At 36.3% G+C, this 22,580-nt stretch overlaps 1 protein-coding gene across 1 annotated transcript; it reads right to left on the reverse strand.

Annotated features, from left to right (window-relative positions):
* Positions 1-11,496: 11,496 nt before the first annotated feature.
* Positions 11,497-22,350, reverse strand: LOC141632486 (uncharacterized). Its single transcript, XM_074445032.1, has 3 exons — positions 21,855-22,350; positions 12,247-12,582; positions 11,497-11,798 (listed from the first exon to the last, which is right to left on the reverse strand). The coding sequence occupies exons 1-3, from the start codon at positions 22,348-22,350 to the stop codon at positions 11,497-11,499; spliced, it is 1,134 nt and encodes a 377-aa protein (XP_074301133.1).
* Positions 22,351-22,580: the final 230 nt, after the last annotated feature.

Here is a 22,580-nt window from a genome sequence, read left to right on the forward strand (position 1 = left end):
TACGGTGTAGCAAATGCCCATTTTCTCATTAATTTCTTGAGTTTTGGTGTAGCAATTGCTACACCATGATTGTATATGGGTCCCGCCCCTGGCCCTATGACATTGCCCCTTCAGACTATCCTCAGAACCGACCCTGCGGAATAGATAATAAGGCACCTATGGATGAATAGCAATGATGAATCGGGAAAGAAAAGCACATGAGAACAAATGACAGAAACCAAGTTGAAATTCAATCGTATCTTTTTTTTTTTTTTTTTTTTTTTTTTTGGCAGCTGTAAAAGAAGGTACACCTAACTATCCATGGCCTTACATGCAAGGCCATGTGCTCTTTTATTAAACGATCTAGGAATGTAACTAATAGCGAAACAATGAAAAGATGCAGCTGTTCCAATAATATCCAATAGAGTCGCTTTAATGAGGTGTTGCATACGTTCAATACCAGCTAGTTGATAGACAATAGAGATGCAGTCCGTAGAGATCTCCAAGTGTCGTAATCCTTGTTCTTGTGCCCATATCATAACGGATAACACCCCAGACCCTCAGCTTGAAGCGGTGATTCAGCTCTAATCTTTCTCACTTCCCTGCAAAAACTTTGTCCATTTCCCAAGACACCTTCCCAGCCAATACCTGCTTTCTCAATCCCCCTCCACCCGGCATCCACCATAATTCTTACGTAATCACAATTTCTTATCTCACCCACAATACAAACCGGATTACTTTCTCGAATCCACAACATACTATCCATTCTAGACATACCTGAAAATTCCATAGTAGTAGCTAAGTCCTTTTCACGTGACTCCGCCGCCTGGTCCGCCGTTCCAACCATTGGTGTCCATAAATTATAAAACATTAACGGGTGGAAAGTTAAACCTTGAAAGAGGATTTTATTACGGATGCTCCATAGACACCAAAGCATTGCCAGGAAGCGCACTATCCTAGTCTCTCCACCCTCCAGATTTCCAAGATAAATTCAATCGTATCGAGCACCAAACCTATGCAAACTCTAATTCTAAGAGTTTAAATATACTCCCATGTATAATCAGATGGACACACACAAGAAAAGAACGAAGGGGACAGGAATAATTCCGAGAGGAGGAAATTCACATACTGACACAAATACCGTCAAACATACACATAAGACCATCTCCAACCATGCTTTGGTGTCATCCTCATCCCACTCTCTCTTATACTTTCTCACCCATCCACCTCACAATTCCTCAACTTTTCAATTTACCATCAAAATACTCCTCCAACAATGATTTACATTTATTCCTCATCTTACTCCCCTTCATCATTTTTGTCTTCAAAAAAATAATTCCAAATATTAGCAATTATGATTTCAAATTATAGAGAAAAATAAAATATGAATAATGGTAACATTTTTAAAATATTTTGATTAATGTTAAGTTAATTAAAATCAAAATAAGGAAAAAAACAAACTACTTGTGTCAAAACTCCTCCTTTCAAGGCTGACAAAATGAAAAAAGTACATAAAAAACTAATAAAAAAATGAAAAAAGCCTCAATCCTCTGCGCGTCTTATTCCGCTGTTTGTCAAGGAACTCTACCTTCCTCAATTTGTTGAGGATTAATCCTCATAGTTGGAGGCTCATTTTATTCCTCATCCTTTCTTCCTCAACTTTTAGCTTAGTCTCTTCCTTATGGTTGGAGATGGTCTAAGACCGGAAATTCTCTACTCTTATATACCGTCTTAAATTTATTATCCCAGTTTCAAACCACACAATAAATCGTCCCAATTTCTATATAAGCGCATAAGAGCCAATAATTTACGACAAAGTCAATATTTATTAATAATCAACATCCAAATAGGCCTAAGGGTACCGAATCAAATAAGTTTTTTCTTTACTCTTTTATTCCATCTTTTATTTATTTTCTCTATTTTATTGTCTTTTTTGTATAATTGTATATAAACTAACCTCGTAACTTGTCCTTGTAAATAATTGTATAAAGTTTGTTTCTAACTTTCTTTTCTTTGTCTTCATTTTTGTCAAATACTCCAATATTACAAATAAATAGCAGAGGCCGTCAGTTTGATGGGCGGTCCGGGTGCCTAACACCTTCCCTGACCGTACCTTTACCTCCGAATCCGCAATCTTTGGTTCAGACCGGAGTGACGGATCAGTCCCCATACCAGGGATCAAAAGGGTTTTTCCGTTATTCTTTATTTTTGTATGTTTTTGTATAAAACCTAGTGGCGACTCCTCATATTAATTTATTTTCAAGGAATTTTTTTCAGGGATCTCACAGTGAGATCCCGTGAGAAATCTCAATTTTAAAATTAATTAATAATAGGAGTCGACAGTAGGTTTTATAAAAAAAAGTACAAAAAACAATTTTAACGGAAAAGGCCCCTTTTGATCCCTGTTATGGGGACTGATCCGTCACTCCGATCTGAACCAAAAATTGCGGCTTCGAGGGTAAAGGTACAGTCAAGGAAAGTGTTAGGCACCCGGACCGGCCATCAGACTTACGGCTACTATTTATTTATAATATTATATATTTGACGATTTAAATAAAAGAAAACGTTTTAAAAACAATTTCATACAAATTATTTATAAACAACGAAGTAAATTACGATAATATGAGAAGTAAAGAGTAGATATGACACCCTCAGGCCTACCTGGATACGGCGTTTCGACAATTAACTTACTCGAACTGACGTTAGGGCGTCTTTATGCTCAAAATAGGATGTATGTATGTATGTATGTATGTGAAGGTATTCTGGGAAGGTAGTATTTTGTATGGAATATTATTTTCTGTGTAGATTCTGACTGAATAAGGGTGTAGAGGGGAGTATTTATACTAGTTAAGACGGAGTGTTTGGGAAGAATTGGAATTTTTGTGAGATATAGAATTGCACAAATAGGATTATACATCCAGTTGTACCATAAGCATCGTACAACCAAGGTATAAGAATTCGAGCTTATATGTATTCTTTTTGAGCTAATTTAAAGTTCATGTTTTTAATGTGTAAATGGATGAGTTTAATACTTTCTAATCAAGCTCATATTTTTTAACATAAAGTTCGGATACTTTATCAGAAAGCTCAGATTCTACACCGTACAACATATACAACTGGTTGTATAGTCCATGAATTGAATTACCATCCAGATTGCTATCTTATCTTTTTGCGGTTGTTTGCCTTTACCATTGTATTTCATGTAGTATTGCATCACTATTCAGGGCCCTGTGGGCGTGCAACATGTGCAGCCGCACAAGGCTCCAAAAATTTTAGGGCCCAAAGTCTAAGGTGAAGCCCAGTCCAATTAAAAATTAAACTAAACTTTAATGCTAATCTCAAGGGCAAATTGACGTTACTGTAAGCATTAATGCATTATTGCTTGCCATTAATGGTTAATGATACTTTCCAAAAAATTAGATATACTCTTGTAATGCAATGTGGGTACGTGTCTCATTGTGTTAATGCTCTTGTTTTAACTTAAACAACTAGTCTTGTTATAGATGGATATATCCGTCTATTGCTAAAGACGGGTCAAATGGCTTAAAAGTGGTTATTTTTGGCCCCCACCACCCCACTTGTTGCTTGTCCTATTAGAAATGTGGTATTGTATTTGGCCCGTCTTTAGTTATAGACAGATATGTGCCGTCTATAATGAAATTTTGTGTAACTTAAAATCTTACTCTACCTATACTTGATATTTCAACTCCTGGTAGTTATTACAAAAGACGGTTTTATTATGTAATAAAATATCTCATTTTTTTTATTTTTTTTAAAGGAAAATATCTCATTTTATTAGCGTCGAAAGAACAATTTCTTTTACAAAATGGACCGTCTCACGGTGAAGACCGTCTTATACTATAATTGTGTTCAACTCTGAGGTTATCTTCAGAGTATTTAATCCAAGTAAATCTTGTAACGATGATATTAAAACTCTTTATATGATAAGTTTACTGTACACACATACGACATAACACAATAGAGCTTGATGGCTTGATACAAGCCCGAGCCTGACGTTTCGCCCCGGATCGGCTGATCCTCGATATTTTTGGGGCCCATTTCAAAAGTTCACACAGGGCCCCTGTCACTATTATCCATCTGATTATTACCAAGTCTACCCATATTGGATATCTTTGCTTATTTACCCCACGTGCACTTTACATGCCAACCAACATTATACTTTCCGTATTATCTTCGAGTTATACGTGCTGTATATCAACAATTGGGCTTTTATGATTCAATAAGAGGGGCCATGTGATATAATTAACTTGGGCCAATTCTATAGTTCTATCAATTTGTCAATGCAAACCAGATATTACATATACAGCTACTCTCCTATAGGACCGTCCTATAGGATAGGACAAACCTAATAGAGGAGATTAGCCACTAAGATAAGATATAAACCAATTAAAACAAAAACTGAAAACCACTATCCTAAATTCTCAAGCACAAAAGTCACCTAATCTCCCCCCACCATCACCTTCTCCGCCTCACGTAATCTCCCCCACCATCACCTCCTCCGCCTCGGCTTCCACCTCCTCTAACACCTCAACAGTCCATGTTCTCCACCACCTACATCCTCTCTAACCTATCGTCCTCCGCGATCGTTGATTCCATCGTCTATTGACTCTCCCTGTTCTTCCCCCACTCAGTTACACCAAAAGAGGAGCTTTGGCTGCCATTGACGCTCACTACCAATGAGCAGGTTTAGAATTGTGCAATTTGAATATTCATCTTTTTATTTTGAAAACTTTGAGCTTTAATCTAAAAATCATGGATTTTAATTAACTAAAATTTCTTCACAATTTTTTAACATCTCAAGTTTTTAATTAGATAACTCACAATCTTAACTTGAAAACTTCGTATAACTATGACAAAAACTCGAGTTGTTTTTTTGATACTCTTTACCACTCGTATTTTTAATTTGACAACTTTTTGTTTTAAGTTAAAAGATCATGCCTTTAAGATGGATATTCGTGTGGGCATAATATGGCCGCTCTTTGGTGCGGAATTGGAGGTTGTCGTTCATAAGTGGGTTAGGTGGCCTGGCTGAGATAAAGATTCAAATTCTGGGCTAGGGCGTTCATACCTCGAGTTGTTTTAAGATGCTATTTGGTGCAGAATTCTGAGATTTATAGTTTACTAACTAGTCTTTTTAGTTTGGCAAATTATTGTTTTAAAAGTTTTGTTTCAGTTATATGAAGTACTCCGTACTTCATATGACTTTTAGTTTTATAACCAATATATTTAACAATTTAGTGTCTTTTACGTAAAAAACTCGCGGTTTTCAGATGAATACCTAGGGTGTTGCAAGAATTAGAATTGTCGTTGTTGGTCGAGTCGGTTATTGCCAGATTCAAATAAGAAGGATGATTTCAGCCTTGGGGCATTAGGAGTTAAGAAGAATGGAGGAAAGGAGAGATCAAAGACGTAAAACTGCAAAAGGGAGTTGAAAGACTATGAGGTGAGAGACGAGGAGAATTTGGGCTAATTTTTAGTTAATGGGCCGGTCTTATGCTAAGAGACCGCCTTATACAACAATTTGTGACATGGGCATGCTAACTCAAATCTGGCCCAACACGTAAAAAAGGTGGATTGCCTTTCTTTTTTACTTATTATTTGGCCCAAACGTATATGTTGAACTGAGTACCGCTGCTAAAAATGTGTGACAACTTACTTTTTATGGTTTTGTGCCGTTTAACACATCAATTGACTTTGTAGGTATTATAATTGAATAAATAGGCTATGAGTATAGTAAGTGGTCAAGGTGGATCGGGTGATAAAATGGTTGTTTTGGGACGATTTTGAGCATAAATAACCTTATATCAAATTCAAGTAAGTTTCATTCCGAATTAAATAAAGGCCTTATCATCGTGTGTTCCAAGGCCAGTAGACATTTTGAGGTGTCGACAAAAGCCCCCTACTTTGACCGAGTCTGAGTAAGACGAAGGTCAAAGTAGTCCGGTGGGGACAGATAAAGTTAAGAAACGTATCTGTGCCTCTTATATTACCTGTCTGGAATAGCTGGTTGACACAGAGATCATAAAACACTGTTTTATGACTTGACTGGAAGCTGGCATGACAAAACTTTGTTTCGCCGGTTGGAATTGTCACAGTGGTATAACGAAACTTTGTTCCGCTGTTCTGGAAACTGGTAAAGCCAAACTTTGTTTAGCCGTTTTGGAATCTAGTAAAGCAAAACTTTGTTTTGCTGCTGGACTGGAATCTGGATCTGGTATAGCTAAACTTTGTTTAGCTTGAAGGTGAGATCGTGAAATCTGATTTCATGAGCTCGGGTGTGTATCAGGGCCCGCCGAACAAGTAATTTCAAAATTTTATTTTGAAAAAGGATAGATAAGATCGTAAAATTTCATTTTACAAACCTAGATTCGTGTTAGAGCCCGTCGACCTATAAATTTGAAAATTGCAAAATTTTATTTCGCAAAAAGGGTAAGTTCAGAAAATTTTATTTTAAGAACTCAGATGCATGTCAGGGCCTGCCGACCAAATGATTAGAAAATTGCAAAAATTTATTTCGCAAAAAGGATATGTTCCGAATTTTTTTTTTAAGAACTCAAATTCATGTAAGGGCATGCCGACCAAAGGATTTGAAAATTGTAAAATTTTATCTCGCAAAGAGGCAAGTTCATAAAGTTTTATTCTAAGAAGTCAAATGCGTATTAGGGCCCGCCGACCCAGATAAATTTTCAAAATTGTATTTTAAAAATAGCTGCATTAGAACGTGAAATCCAATTTTACGCACTAAAATTTTAAAATCTTAAAATTTAACTCGTAAAATGATATAAGAACGTAAGATTTGATTTACAAACTCGAATTTGAAAGCCGCAAAACAAAAGACGAGAAATAATTAGTGGACCAATTTTATCCACTTAATCGTGGGTTTTGTACAAAAGGCTTAGGAGAAAGAAAGTTCCATTTGCCTTCTTTCATATTCGACCGACTAAACTTTCACTTTCCCTAATTGATCTTCTTTCAATTCCTTTGTTTCTTAACTGCTTTTCCAATTCGCCTATGGGGAGGAGCAAATAAAATCAATACGATGCTCCTGATATGGAATAAAACCAGCCGCTATTTGTAGGGCAGAGTATAGATCGCGTATTTGATCCAAAGTGCTAGTTAGGATCGGATACCCATATTAAAAATCCTGGAGTTAGATATTCAATATCCAAACCAAATGTGTCGGATATCCAATGTTCGGATATCCAAAATAATCGGATCGGGTGCGGATATCCATCGGATATCCATACTTTTGAATTTATTTTAAAATTAAGTTTGAAACACGATTATATTCATAGTCTTACATCATGATTTTATTTAGTTTTCTTATTCCAATATTCTCGACATAAAATTTAAGTACCACCTAGATATTTCTGTAATATTTTAAATATTAATTAAGTTGTTCTATCAAATAAGATTTTATTTTCATGAATTATACTAGAAAACTATAGTTTCGGATCAGATCGGATATCCAAATGTTTTAATTATAATATCCATATCCAAACCAAAACAAAGATTTCGGATCAGATATCCAAACCAAACTTAACTTTCGGATCGGATATCCCAAAATTCGGATCAAATTCGGATCAGTTTGGATAATTGGATTTTTTGCTCAGCCCTAGCTATGTGTGCCATGGCCGTCGTATGCATGTTGATTGGGGACAAGATGATTGACGACGAAGCACCGTCATTCTTTGGCTTCTGATATGGGATGAAATTAGCGGTTTTATGCCGCCACCTGAGCCCCCGATTGGCGATCAGATGACTAATGAAGCAGCCTCGTCGAAGTAAGCGCTTCCTCTTTTTTGTCGATTGATTTCGAATTTATATTGTTCAAGTGTACTATCCTAATGTGGGACATTATTGGCAGCAGATGTGTCGTTGTAGCCATCGTCTGAGCCCTCGATTAGCGACCGGATGACTGATGATGTAGCTGTGAGTATTTTCATCTCTTTATTGACTGATTTTGCTTTGTTTTATTTTCTTTTACGGGTCAAATTGTGGGCTTGATAAGACGACTACTCCAATTCAAGTCGTAACTTCATTTCAGTAATTATGATGCATGATAAATTATGAGACAAATGGTGGTACTGATGCATGACTCGAATAATGCATTTTTCCTAATGTATGCTGAAAGTATGCTAATGCCTTGTCCTTCAACAATGAAAATAAACACTAACTAATTGACAATGCATTTTTCTGTAATATACACCATAGAAATGCGACACATCTCATTACTAGTCTTGTTAAAAATTTTCAAAACGTGCCATTGAGCACGATCTAGGAAAAGGACGGAGTACTCGAGTTCGGATAGGTATCCAGCTTTTAGCTTGCTTTTTTTATTAGAAAGTTCAGCTTATCGACTTATGTTAGGATTATTAAACCGCAGTAGCTATTCTGCATCTGACAAGGGTAAAAAATAGATATTTGGTAACGCCGTATTTGATATGGATTAGGGTGAGATTATCAGTCAGACCCTCCCAAGTCTTAAGACTCTGCCACATCAGATTTCCACTAACTTTTATTATTTCTTTATTGTTCAGACTCATCTAAGACTCTCCTCAGACTTTATACATTATCCGTCAGACTCACCTCAGACTCCACTTTTTCACTCCACTTTATTTTTTTAACAAAAAGAAAGGACACATGTTGTTCACCCATTGGATAATTTTTCTTTAAAGTGGGATCAAGACTCACCCAAAGTCTTAAGTTGAGTCTTGGATTTATAAGACTCAACTTAAGACTTTGTTAAGACTTTGTAAAGACTAGGGTAGATTATTGGTAGTCTTGAGTGAGTCTTGTCTCAAGACTTACCAAAGTCTTGTCTTAAGACTACCAATAATCTTACCCTTAGGATTTCTATTAGCTCCTGCCTCTCTTCTATTTAAATAGCACTCATGCGCTTAAACTTTTCCATCTCAAAATCTCTTCATTCACAATGTCTAAAAACTTTGAAAACGATCTAAAATTATGGCTTGACAACCTCACGAAGGATGAAAAGGACTACGTCATTGGTGTTCCGCTTGGACCCTTGCTGCTATGTGCTATCACTAAAGCAAGTTAAGATCTCCTTGGATTTTTTACGTGCTGCTGCTTTGTTTTGGGATTCTGAAGTTCACGTATTCCGCTTTGGCGATCGCGATATATGCCATATGACGGAAGAATTTAGTGCCATCCTAGGATTATCTGTTCAGTCTTCTCGTGCCCTTCCTATTCTTGATGACGATTTAAGAAAGGGCTTCAAAGATTATCTAGGCATTACCACTCGTCTAGATGAATTTCTGAATGGTCGTAGGGTGAATCTTTGCCGTCTGATTGCACACTTCACTTCCCCTAGCTATCCTAGGACGGTTATTGATTTCCGTTATAAAAAACGGGCTTTGATGTTATGCCTGCTCAACCGTTATCTATTTGTAAGCCCTTCTAATATTTTCGGACATGGCTGCCTTCTAAGAGTAGTAAAGCACATGCACAATGACTGCTCGCCTATGCCTCTACTCTTAGCTAAAACTCTTCACTGTTTAGATACCTTACGATGTAATCCAGAAGCTGCGTTTTGCAGTAGCCACCTGTTACTTCAGGTAATATCCTTTGTCATTCGCTCACATATTCTCCTACTTCTGATTCCTTTTTTTTTTCTCGATTCCTCTCTTTTTTCCTGATTCCTTTTCTTTTTTTGCTTTTTTTTTCCGACCTGGTGTGGGTCATTTTATTTCTTTATTTTTTTTTTTCTGACTTGGTGTGGGTAATTTTATTTCTTTATTTTTCTTCTGACCTGGTGTGGGTCATTTTATTTCTTTATTTTTCTTCTGAATTGGTGTTGGTCATTTAATTTCAACAAATATTTGTCCTAGGTATGGCTACAAGAGCATATGCGACAAATTGAACGACCTCTCGATCCCATATCTTACAAACCTCACAGCTTCGCTGGCAGACAAAGAGTTGTCAAAGGAGAGCAGTCACTTAGCTACTAGAGGGAATGGATGAGTAGTGGGTTTCCAATTCGTTGGACTATATCATGGTGGCGTATCTCTGCTATGACTGCACCGCGATCCTCTATAGCTTACTATAGATTACCTGGTCTTACTCACTCCTGTTTTATATTTCCTTCTCGCTTGTTACGACAATTTCGGCGAAAACAACGAGTTCCTTCTTTAGACACTATTTATCCTGGAATTTCTTCGATGGCGCACTCTTATCTACGTAACTGGTACCAATATTGGAATGCACGTCAGTTCTGGAATGTCCAAAAGATTCCTGATTCAACCTACATAAGCCATAACTATAAGGTTTGGATGACATTACACTCTGTAGAGGAGCGTGAATCAGCTCGTCAAGCGGAACATAGGCTACAACTTGATGCTACTGAGGTGGGAGAAGGACCTGACCTAACTCTGACGAACTCTAAGACTCAAGACTCAAGTAGAGGACACAAAAGTGGAGGAAGTAGAAGTCTGGTTTGGAAAAGAAAGAAGGATCAAAATGACTCGGATGATCAGAATGAAAGTAGAAATAAGAGTACAATGACTAACGAACCTAAGGAGTGACAATAAGTTGAATCTAGAGTACTATAATTGTAGTTGTAGCTTATTAGGATTGAAGTAAAGGCATCGATTATGAACTCTACAAACCTCAAAGTTTGTGTAGGAATTCTTTTTTTTACTGCCATGAGAACTCTAGATATAGAATAAGAGAAATGATTGTTAGTTTTCCGAGATTAGTTGCCACTTTTTTTTTTTGTTTTTGAAAACTGCTAATTGGGAGCGATATATATATTGATAACAGAACTTGTTACAGATTCTGATATTTTTAAACCTGTTACTGTTTTTTTTCCTAGGTTTTTTTTCCCTAAGTTTCTTCTTCTTCTTCTTCTTCTTCTTCTTCTTCTTCTTCTTCTTCTTCTTCTTCTTCTTCTTCTTCTTCTTCTTCTTCTTTTATTCTGCTGTGGCTGTCCTTTATGTCTGACTGCTGCCACTGGACTTCATTCATTTTTTTTGGACTTGGGAGGGGTCTACTCTTTTTCTGTTTACTTTTCACTTTTTTTGTTTGTTTTGGTTGCTATATGGTAGGGACTTTTTACTATTTTTCTTCAACTTGGGAATGGTCTTTAACTTGGGAGTGATGTTTATCTTCTATTGGACCTGAGAGGGGTCCTTTCTTTTTTTCCTACTTGCTTTGTTTATTTTTTCTCTTTATTGTATCCTTCTCTTTTTTTTTTCGCGACCTGGGAGGGGTCTTTAGTTTTTTTTACACATGATATTTCTTTAACTGATCAAGGTTGGTTAATTGACTGAATTCAACCCCCTCTATATCTTTCAGTTGCACTGCCCCTCCTTTTAAAATCTTTTTAATTATATAAGGGCCGGCCCAGTTTGGTTTGAACTTGCCTCTCGAGTCTCTGACCGGTGCCCGTAAGTCTTTAAGAACTAAATCACCATCTTTTAAATTTCTTACCCTGACCTTTTTATTAAAAGAACAAGAAATTCTTCTTTGGTATAACTAAACTTGGTTAAGAGCCGCTAGTCTTTTCTCATCTATTAATAGCAATTCTTCATATCGATCTTGTACCCAATCCACTTCCGGTATTTGGCTTTCTAGCGCGATTCTGAGAGAGGGAATTTCAAGTTCTATAGGAAGTACGACCTCCATCCCGTAGACTAGAGAATATGGTGTTGCTCCCGTTGGTGTTCTAACTGATGTGCGGTATCCCCACAAAGCAAATGGTAATTTTGTTGGCCAATCATGATATTTCTCAGTCATCTTCTCAATTATAGTTTTCACATTCTTATTCGCTACTTCAACTGCCCCGTTCACCTGTGGTCTTCACGTAGACGACTTACGCTGCTGGATCTTGTAATGTGTTAGTAAGGCAGCCACATCTTTCTTAAAATGGGAACCATGATCACTAATCAACTCATGATGGACACCGTACGTACAAATTATATTTTCGGTGATGAACTTGGCAACATGTTTAGAAGTCAAGGTAGCATAAGACGCTGCCTCAACCCACTTAGTAAATTAGTCGAGTGCTACAATAAAATTCATGTCCTCCGGTGCTTTTAGGAGTGATTTTGCCAATTATCTCTATGCCCCATATCGAAAATGGCCAAGGTGATGCCAAATTGTACAACAATGAAAGTGGTATATGCTGTGCATTGGCATAAATCTGACATTTATTACACCTTTTAATATATTATGTACAATTATTTTTAGCTAGCATCTGACCGTTCATGTGCGGTCCGCAAGTACCATTATGCACTTCTTCCATGATTCTTTGAGCTTCCTTTTCATCTACGCATAAAAGGGATACCCCTTGCTGAGACTTTTTGTATAACTTTCCTTGACTAAGAATAAACTGTGCTGCAAACCTTTTGATAACGCAATGCGTCCTTACATCAGAATTTGGCGGAAAGCCTCTTCCTAAATGGTAGTTCAATACATCTGTGAACCATCGTGCGTCATCACCAGCTGCTGTATCATCAAGGGCCATACAGTATGCTGGTTCCTCTCTTCTTTCAATGCATAATGGAATATTTTCTAATTCATTTGGAATATTGATTATCAACGCCAATTTAGCTAGAGCATCTGCAAATTGGTTTTCATCTCGGGATAGATAAATGAACTTCGGATAGTCAAAATGCTTGAGAATGGTTTTGAGGTACGTTTGGTAAAGTGACAGGCCCTCGCTTTTCACTTTCCATTTTCCCAAATTCTGATTTATAACTAGCGGCGAAGCTCCGTGTACCTTCAAAGTTTTAATTCCCAAGGTTGCTGATGCATGAAGTCCTAATATACATGCTTCATATTCTGCTTCATTATTTGTGACGCTAAAATCTAATTTGACTGAAAGAGGGGTATGTGCTGTTGGAGCTTGTGTCCTCCACAGTTAGTGTGATAACGTATATAAATCTCTTATAGGTTCACAAGGGTATACTTTGTATTTTATCAGTTGATTAACGATTACCTAATAACGGTTGGCTTGCTGAAAAGTTTGACGTTATTATCATACTGATGGCGGTGATCAACTGGTCCCTAAAAGTCACACCTAAAGGATGTGTTTGAGAGATGTGATTATGGAAATGTAATCACATTGATGCCTTATATGACTAAAAGGTTAGTCCATGTATTTGACTAAACAGTTAGTCAATGTGATGATGAGATGATTATTTAATTCAATTAAATAATATTAGCTGAGACGAATTAACATTCAATTCGTAAATTGAATATAATATGTTATATTTAATTAATGTATATAATGTTAGCTTAAACGAATTAAGATGTTAATTCGTAATTAAACGTAACCAGTTATATTTAATTAGCTAATTATAAATATGTTATATTTATAGTTAATGTATATATATACGATATTGTCATAATAAATGTTGACAGACCGGTATTAATAAATCGACTGCAAGCTGTTGTAAGTGGACTTATTAATACATGTCAACATAGTTGATAATTGATAAAATATACAGATATTATTATACATTTTTGATAACTACCTAAAAATAAGAAGATTTTTCTTCTTATTTTGTTAGGTGGTTTGACTGAAAAAAAGGTGAAAAAAATATCTACCCTAATGACTCCTTATACACGGTTTATAGAGAGAAAGGGAGTCATTATTTTTAACCTAATTTTTCTAAACAACTCTCTCATCAAAAATCACAAAAACCCTAAAATTAATTAGTGAATTTGGGGATCTCATTCTAGCAAATTGAGAGGCATTTCTCGGAGCATCTTGGGTGCAACAATTATGAGAATATCAATTCGATATTGTTCTTAGGCCAAATTTGCTAGGACCAAAGGTTGATTCTTAATCTTTCTATTTTGTTTATGTAAATTTCATTTATGACTAGTTTTTCATAATCATAATTTCATTATAATCCTTATAATCTTAAAGGAAGTATACCGATATTTCCTACAAGTGGTATCAGAGCCAAGGTCACGAAATTATCTTTGATGATTTTTATAAATGGATTTAAACAAATTTGAAGAAAAAAAAAGGTCTCGGCTGCTTTGAAAAAAAAAAAAAAATTTGCCGTATGAATTTTTTTTTAGGCCGTGAGTTTTTTTTGTTTTGTTGTTCTTATTTCCATTTTGATTTATTAATATTGTTTTTTTAATAAGTTAAAATGATAATATGATGAATTTGTAGTTGTTTTGATTTAATTAGAATTAAATTAAAATGTAAATGGAAATCGTTTTGATTGTTGATAATTTATTTTTGCTATATAGTTTTGGCATAGAAATAATTTAATCATGTTCAAATTAATTATGATGAATCATATATACGGATAATCGATTTTGTCATAATTTGGATATTCATTTTAAGAGGTTAAATTGAATCATTAAGTTTGAATCCATGTTTAAATTAATAGATGATGTTTATGTCTATCATGTTATATTAGCAACATTAAACTTATTGTCCACATAAAATTTTTTTTCGAGAAAAGTATGTATAAAACGGCTGAAATGCCGCAAGAAAAAAAAAATGAAATCTGTTTTGTTTTTTTTTTCAGTTTTGCCGAGTAAAAAAAAAAAAAAATTTTTTTCTGTTTTTGTTTCGGTTTTTGTGAGATTGCCGAGAACATAAGGCAAAAGAAAAAAAAATAATTTTTTTGGCATAAATGCCGAGTGCAGCCGAGTATAACAAAAATAATAATTTCTGTTTTTGTTTTATTTTGGCCAATGATTATTATTATACATCATTTCTATATTTTGTATAATAGTTTGTTGTGAAAAAGTTCACAAATTAAAGATACCTAATTATTTTAAAGAGGTTTAAAATAATGTTGGATTAATTCATATTACAAGATTAATATGTATTAAGATTAAAATTATTGTGAGTAACTGAGAAATTGTCACATAATTTGATCATTTAAATAGGTGGTTTGGATAAATTACTCTACATAATTAAGGAATTATGTATTGAATGTTTAATTTATTAGTTGATGCATTTTTATTTAGTTGAATGTTTTGTTGAATGGTTTAATTTAAGTATTTTTGCAATCGGTTGTAGTTTGTAATACCTAGTGTGGCCTTAGTTAAATTATGTTTTCGTAATGATGGAAACATAATTTTTAATGTAATTTTGAGATCTCGTATCTCCTTTTGGTTCTCTTTAAGTATTACGGTTTTGAAATTAGAATGTAAATAGGTTTATTTTGTAATTTATTAATTGTAATTTTGAGAAGACTAAAGACGGAGATTGGATTGCTCACTCCCGCTACATGGACCAAGATGGAACATCAAGACAAGCTTCTCGGGTCCAATGATGGATTCCAAAGTTGTATTTATGTTCATTTTGGTAGATAGGCCACACTAGGACTTTATTTTTGTTTTACGTTTTACCGTTCTTATTGCTTTTCACTCAAATGATAGTTAGTGCATCATATTCCGCCTAAACCAAACCACCTAATATGCATGAAAATTGACTCATATAGATTGAATGTTAGTTTTCATAGACATACAGATGTCACACATTTTAAGCCATCATCTTAGTTTATTCATTCACGCATGCTAGATATTAGTTCGCTTAAAATGAATTAAAATAAAGTTGATGGGATCTTCCTCTAAAACTGAAATTGAGAATAGTCTTTATAAGGGCAAACAACTATGAATCCCTTCTTCGTCGGTAGGCATATAGGACCTTACTCTCCATATGACCCTTTCTACGTTGGGTAAGTAGTTTGTGTTGATTTAGTTTACCTCAACATTATAATCCGAAGAGTTTCTCGTGATTATGATGGACTATAGATAGAATTTACAAAAATTTATCGACCAAAAATTCTAATAGTAGAATTAGCCAATAGGTTGGCTTATCAATTTACAGATAATTGAGTCTTGAAATCATTTATATAATTCTTGAGGGAGGTCAATTGTATAAATGCTTGAGTCTTCGCGTTATAACAGTATTGCATTAGACTTAAATCATAACGATGAAAATGCTTATTATATTTTTCTTCTTTTCGCAGTGTAGAATACGTTTTATTTTGATAATACTGTTACAACAAAAGGCTGGAAATAACGAAATCCCTATGCCAAGTGCCACACTCGGATGCGAGTCCTGACTAAAAGCTTTCATGGACCACATGAATCAGTTCACACGTCTGAAAAATGACGGGTCCAACTTTGCGGACTGAGAGGCATCATTGCGGAATGCTGCCATTGCTGACGGTAAGCTCAAGTACTTAACTGAGCCAATACCGGTAAACCAAGGCCCCAATGCGGGAGTTAACGAATCACTTGCTTATAGTGATTTCGTCATGGAAGCGGGTGCGATAAAGAACGTACTCATCTTTGCAATGGAAACCAATTTGCAGGGACGCTTCATTGCCCAAGGTGCGAATAAGATTTTCACCACGCGCACTAACGAGTTCTCAAAAGCACCAAGAATCTTTACTTATGAGCATACCTGTCGCTTTTTTGATGCGAACTCCAAAAGGGCCAACCGGTTAGCCCACACATTTTTAACATGATTGAGAATGTCGAGAAATTGGAGGCACTTGATTGCAAAATCAGTGAGAGCATAGTCATTGACCGTATGCTTCATTCACTTCATGATGGTTTTGCCCTCTTCAGGGCAACTTACTACATGAATGACATGAAGAAAAGTCTTCATGAGCTACACTCACTTCTCGTACAAACCGAGAAGGATATGAAATTGAGTGGGAGCATGAAGCAAGATGTTCTCATGATTTCCAACAAGAATAAGGGTAAGGGCAAAGCTCCCGGCGACCTAACTGTAGGAAAGCCAAAGTTTAAGAAGCCAGGAAACGGTAAGAGTAGGCCTGGTGAGACTAGTGGCTCACAAGGCAAGACAAAGAGCAAGGGCAGTGACATTGAGTGTCACCATTGTCACAAGATTGGACATTGGAGGGGGAACTGTCCCGTGTACCGTGAGGACATAAAAGCAGGCCGCGTCACTCCTGTTGGTATGTCATCTTATATTCATATGATTGAGATTAACCATGCAAGTTTTGGAACTTGGGTACTTGATACTGGTTGTGGTTCTCATCTGTGTAATCATTTGCAGGGCCTAAAAAACATCACACCTCTCGGAAAGGGTGATGTGGACCTGCGAGTCGAGAATGGAGCTAGAGTTGCTGCAGTCTCAAAGGGAACATACGTAATCCAACTCCCATGTGGTTTTGAGTTATATTTATATAACTGTTACTATGTACCCAGTTTGTCTAAGAACATTATTTCTGTTTCCGTACTTGATAAAGACGGTTTTTCATTTTCAATAAAGGATAATAGCTGTATTTTCTCTTTTAATGAAATGGTTTATGGCAAATCAGTTTCCATGAATGGAATTTACATCTTAGGTCAAACCACGGATATATTACACGTGAATAATAATAAATTAAAGGTTGGTGACAAAGATCAAACTTATCTATGGCATTGTCGAATGGGACACATAAATGAAAAACGTGTAAAGAAACTCGTCGAGAATGGGACTATTCCCGCATTCGATTTTTCTACATTTGGCACGTGTGAATCATGTCTCATCGGCAAAATGACTCGAACTTCCTTCAAAGGTGTTGGAATGCGCGCTAGTGACCTATTAGGACTCATTCATACTGATGTATGTGGACCTATGTCAATTACCGCTAGAGATGGCTATAGATATTTTATCACTTTCACGGACGATTTGAGTAGATACGGATATGTCTACTTAATGAAGCATAAAAGTGAGTCCTTTAAGAAATTCAAGGAATACCAGAATAAGGTTGAGAACCAACTGGGTAGAAAGGTTAAAGCACTCCGTTCAGATCGGGGTGGCGAATATCTTTCAAATGAGTTTGATCAACACCTTAAAGACTATGGAATCGTTTTACGTTAACTCTACCTGGAACACCTTAGTGAAATGGTGTGTCCGAACGGAGAAATAGAACATTACTTGATATGGTTCGATCCATGATGAGTCACACGGTAGTACCTGATTCATTATGGGGTTTTGCTCTTTTGTCAGCTGCTCTTATACTTAACCGAAGTCCGTTTAATGTTGTCGACAAGACTCCATATGAAATGTGGAAGGGAACGGTCCCTAATTTGTCCTTTATTCGGGTTTGGGGCTGTGAGGCTTATGTCAAGTGGAGACACGAGGATAAGCTCGGCCCGCGATTGGTCAAGACATACTTTATTGGTTATCCAAAAGGAATGTTTGGTCATTACTTCTATTCGCCTACCGAACATCAAGTTTTTGTTGCGGCTAGTACGACGTTCTTAGAGAAAGAATTTCTCGAGAACAAGTCAAGTAATAGAACCTTCGAGCTGTCGGAGGTTCAAGAACCAACAACCGAGGAACAGATGGAGGAAGTTGTTCCTTCAACTGATGATACGGTTAATATTCCTCAAGAACCTAGGAGGTCGGGTAGAGTCTCTAATCCTCCAGACAGATACATTGGTATGGTCGAGGAGAATGACATTTTGCTCCTAGAGAGTAATGAACCCGCTACCTATAAAGGTGCCATGACCTGTTCTGACTCAAAGCTATGGCTTGAAGCCATGCAATCCGAGATGGATTCCATGTATGAGAATGACGTATGAGATCTTGTTGATTTACCTAATAAGGTAAAACCTCTACAGTGCAAATGGCTTACAAAATAAAGCATTCTGTAGACGCGCAACCAGATACCTATAAGGCACGACTAGTGGCAAAAGGTTTCACTCAAGTGCACGGATTGCATTATGATGAAATTTTTGCACCCGTAGTTATGCTACGTTCCATTCGGATAATCTTAGCGATTGCCGCTTTTCATGACTATGAAATTTGGCAAATGGATGTGAAAACCGCCTTCTTAAACGGTTATTTGGAGGAAGATTTGTACATGGTACAACCCGAAGGTTTCATTGATCCTGAAAATCCTAAGAAAGTGGGCAAGCTTAAACGTTCCATTTATGGACTTAAGCAAGCTTCTCGGAGTTGTAATCATCGTTTCGACCAGGTGATAAAAGAGTATGGTTTCACTCGATCGGTCGAGGAACCATGCTTATATATCAAGTCGAGTGGGAGCAAGATTGTTTTCTTGATATTGTATGTCGATGACATACTCTTGATTGGGAATGACATTCCTCTCTTATCTTCGGTAAAAGGATGGTTGAAGAACCATTTCCAGATGAAAGATCTGGGTGAGGCACAACGCATATTGGGAATCCGTATCTACCGAGATAGATCACGACGGATGTTATCACTGAGTCAGGAGTCTTATTTGGATAAGATTCTTGAAAGGTTCAGCATGACCAACTCCAAGAAGGGGAACCTTCCAATGACTTCTGGGATGCATTTCAGCAAGTCTCAGTCACCCACGACGCCTAAAGGGATTAAGCGCATGAGTCGTGTTCCTTATGCATCTGCAATAGGATCAATCATGTATGCCATGATATGCACACGTCCAGACGTGGGATATGCATTGAGTATGACGAGTCGGTACCAAAAAAATCCTGGTGAAACACACTGGATAGCTATTAAAAACATCCTTAAGTACCTACGGAGGACTAAGGATAGGGTATTGACTTATGGAGGAGATACTAAGCTATGCGCAATCGGTTACGCATATGCTAGCTTCCAAACGGATCGAGATGATTCAAAATCTCAGTCCGGGTTCGTCTTCACTCTTAATGGTGTTGCGGTCAGCTGGAAGAGTTCCAAACAGGATGTTGTAGCAGATTCTACTTCTGAATCCGAGTACTATGCCGCTTCGGAAGCAGCAAAGGAAGCTATATGGATGCGTCAATTCTTACAAGTACTTACGACAGTTCCTAGTTCGAATGACCCGATCACCATCTATTGTGACAGTAGAGGTGCCATCTTCCAGGCTAAGGAGCCAAAGTCTAGCAACAAGTCTAGAGATGTACATCAGAAAGCTCACCTGATCCGTGATTACGTGGAGCAAGAGGAGATAATGATTGACAAGATAGCTTCGGATGAAAACATCGCGGATCCTCTCACTAAACCGTTGAATTATGATAAGCATGAAGGGCACATTATTTCCATGGGAATTAAACGTGTTCCTGAGTTGTAATAGTTGATTATGGATTCGATACATTATCTTTTTCATATACTATTTATAACTTCATCGTTTTATTTCATAATTTGTTTTGCATGTGGATTGTACTGACAACATTGACACCACAAAGTGAACTGAATTACATTATATATGTTTTGGTCCGTAATCGCCTACATGAGCTGATAACTCTGGCTATTATATTGTGCAGTCGATTGATGGTGGGTTCCGCGAGCCATAAGTCAAACAGTTGGCTGATCGATCACAGATACGAGTTATAATGATATCTCGTAGGACAAAAATTGTGACAACGTAATGGAGTCCTAAATATTTAAAAACATTCGGTGCCAGGTCGTGGATTGGACGTCCATTGTGTTCCTAGAGTCGATTCTTTTGACTATCGACTGTCTCTTGAGATTAAGGCAGTTTTGGGGTGACTTTGGTTTCTTTCTCATGGTCTGCCGTAACAGGAGGCTAAGCAGATTTTTTCTGGGTCATTTCATACTGTGCTTATATCTTCAGGATTCGAGTTGAAGAAAATATCCAACCTTTATAAGGTTTAGTTGTTTCTCAGGGCCACTCGAGGAGTTGTAACTAAAATGCATGGCCATGCTCGAATGATGATTCGTTTATCAGTTAAGTTACTCTCTAGTCGGGGAAACCACTCTTGATATTGATCACTTGTAAAATACGACCTTTGTGAATACGGATTTTGCAAATTGTTTTACATTGAGTGGGAGAAATTTTAGGATATGAGAACCGGTTATCGCACATACACTTGTGAGGACAAGTGGGAGATTGTTGGAGCTTGTGTCCTCCACAGTTAGTGTGATAACGTATATAAATCTCTTATAGGTTCACAAGGGTATACTTTGTATTTTATCAGTTGATTAACGATTACCTAATAACGGTGGGCTTGCTGGAAAGTTTGACGTTATTATCATACTGATGGCGGTGATCAACTGGTCCCTAAAAGTCACACCTAAAGGATGTGTTTGAGAGATGTGATTATGGAAATGTAATCACATTGATGCCTTATATGACTAAAAGGTTAGTCCATGTATTTGACTAAACAATTAGTCAATGTGATGATGAGACGATTATTTAATTTAATTAAATAATATTAGCTGAGACGAATTAACTGTCAATTCGTAAATTGAATATAATATGTTATTTTTAATTAATGTATATAATGTTAGCTTAAACGAATTAAGATGTTAATTCGTAATTTAACGTAACCAGTTATATTTAATTAGCTAATTATAAATATGTTATATTTATAGTTAATGTATATATATACGATATTGTCATAATAAATGTTGACAGACTGGTATTAATAAATCGACTGCAAGCTGTTGTAAGTGTACTTATTAATACATGTCAACATAATTGATAATTGATAAAATATACAGATATTATTATACATTTTTGATAACTATCTAAAAATAAGATGATTTTTCTTCTTATTTTGTTAGGTGGTTTGACCGAAAAAAAAGGTGAAAAAAATATCTACCCTAATGACTCCTTATACACGGTTTATAGGGAGAAAGGGAGATCATTATTTTTAACCTAATTTTTCTAAACAACTCTCTCATCAAAAATCACAAAAACCCTAAAATTAATTAGTGAATTTGGGGATCTCATTCTAGCAAATTGAAAGGCATTTCTCGGAGTAACTTGGGTGCAACAATTAGGAGAATATCAATTCGATATTGTTCTTAGGCCAAATTTGCTAGGACCAAAGGTTGATTCTTAATCTTTCTACTTTGTTTATGTAAATTTCATTTATGACTAGTTTTTCATAATCATAATTTCGTTATAATCCTTATAATCTTAAAAGAAGTATACCGATATTTCCTACATGTGCTCCATTTGGTGAAATCAAAAGTATGCCTATGCCATATCCCCTTGGATTGGATGCACCATTGAAAAATAACTGCCAATAGTCGTCATCAGTAACAAATATTTCCTCGTCAAGGAAGTCGTATGATTCCGATGTGTCTTTTGAAATGGGAAAGTCGGCTAAGTAATCAGAAATTGCGTTTCCTTTAATGGCTTTGTGAGCAATAAAAGTAAGATCGAATTCAGCAAGCATCATTGTCCATCTTGCTATTCTGCCGCTAAGAATTGGCTTTTCAAGTAGATACTTCAGAGGGTTCATTCGTGATATGACATGAATTATGTGGGTTAACATGTAGTGTCTTAATTTCTTAGTGGCGCACACTAATGCTAGATAAGATTTCTCGATTGGAGAATAATTGGTTTCGTATTCCAGGATTTTTTTGCTCAGGTAGCAAATTGCTTTTTCTTGACCATGTTGAATTTGTGCTAACATTGCACCCATTGATGTCTTTGTTACTGTCAAGTATAAAAGAAGTGGTAGTCTAGGTCTTGGAGGGACCAGAATTGGAGGATTTTCTAAGTATTTTTTTATTGTTTCAAATGCTTCCTGACACTTCTCGTCCCATTCAAGAGATGCCCCTTTCTTCAGTTTCTTAAAAATAGGTTCACAAACCATGGCAAGCTTGGATATAAAACGACTAATGTATTGTAACTGCCCAAAAATGCCGGAAC

The sequence above is a fragment of the Silene latifolia genome, chromosome Y, assembly GCF_048544455.1.
Source record: "Silene latifolia isolate original U9 population chromosome Y, ASM4854445v1, whole genome shotgun sequence".
Lineage (NCBI taxonomy): Eukaryota > Viridiplantae > Streptophyta > Magnoliopsida > Caryophyllales > Caryophyllaceae > Silene > Silene latifolia.

What these genes read in the sequence shown, in the direction of transcription:
- LOC141632486 (XM_074445032.1), bottom strand. Translation starts at nt 22,350, where the DNA reads ATGGGTGCAATGTTAGCACAAATTCAACATGGTCAAGAAAAAGCAATT. An exon ending in AGCACATGTAGGAAATATCG is followed by an intron (nt 12,583 to 21,854) that starts GTATACTTCTTT and finishes ACCAATTTGCAG; the next exon opens with ATGCTCTAGCTAAATTGGCG. An exon ending in CATGGAAGAAGTGCATAATG is followed by an intron (nt 11,799 to 12,246) that starts GTACTTGCGGAC and finishes TGAACGGGGCAG; the next exon opens with TTGAAGTAGCGAATAAGAAT.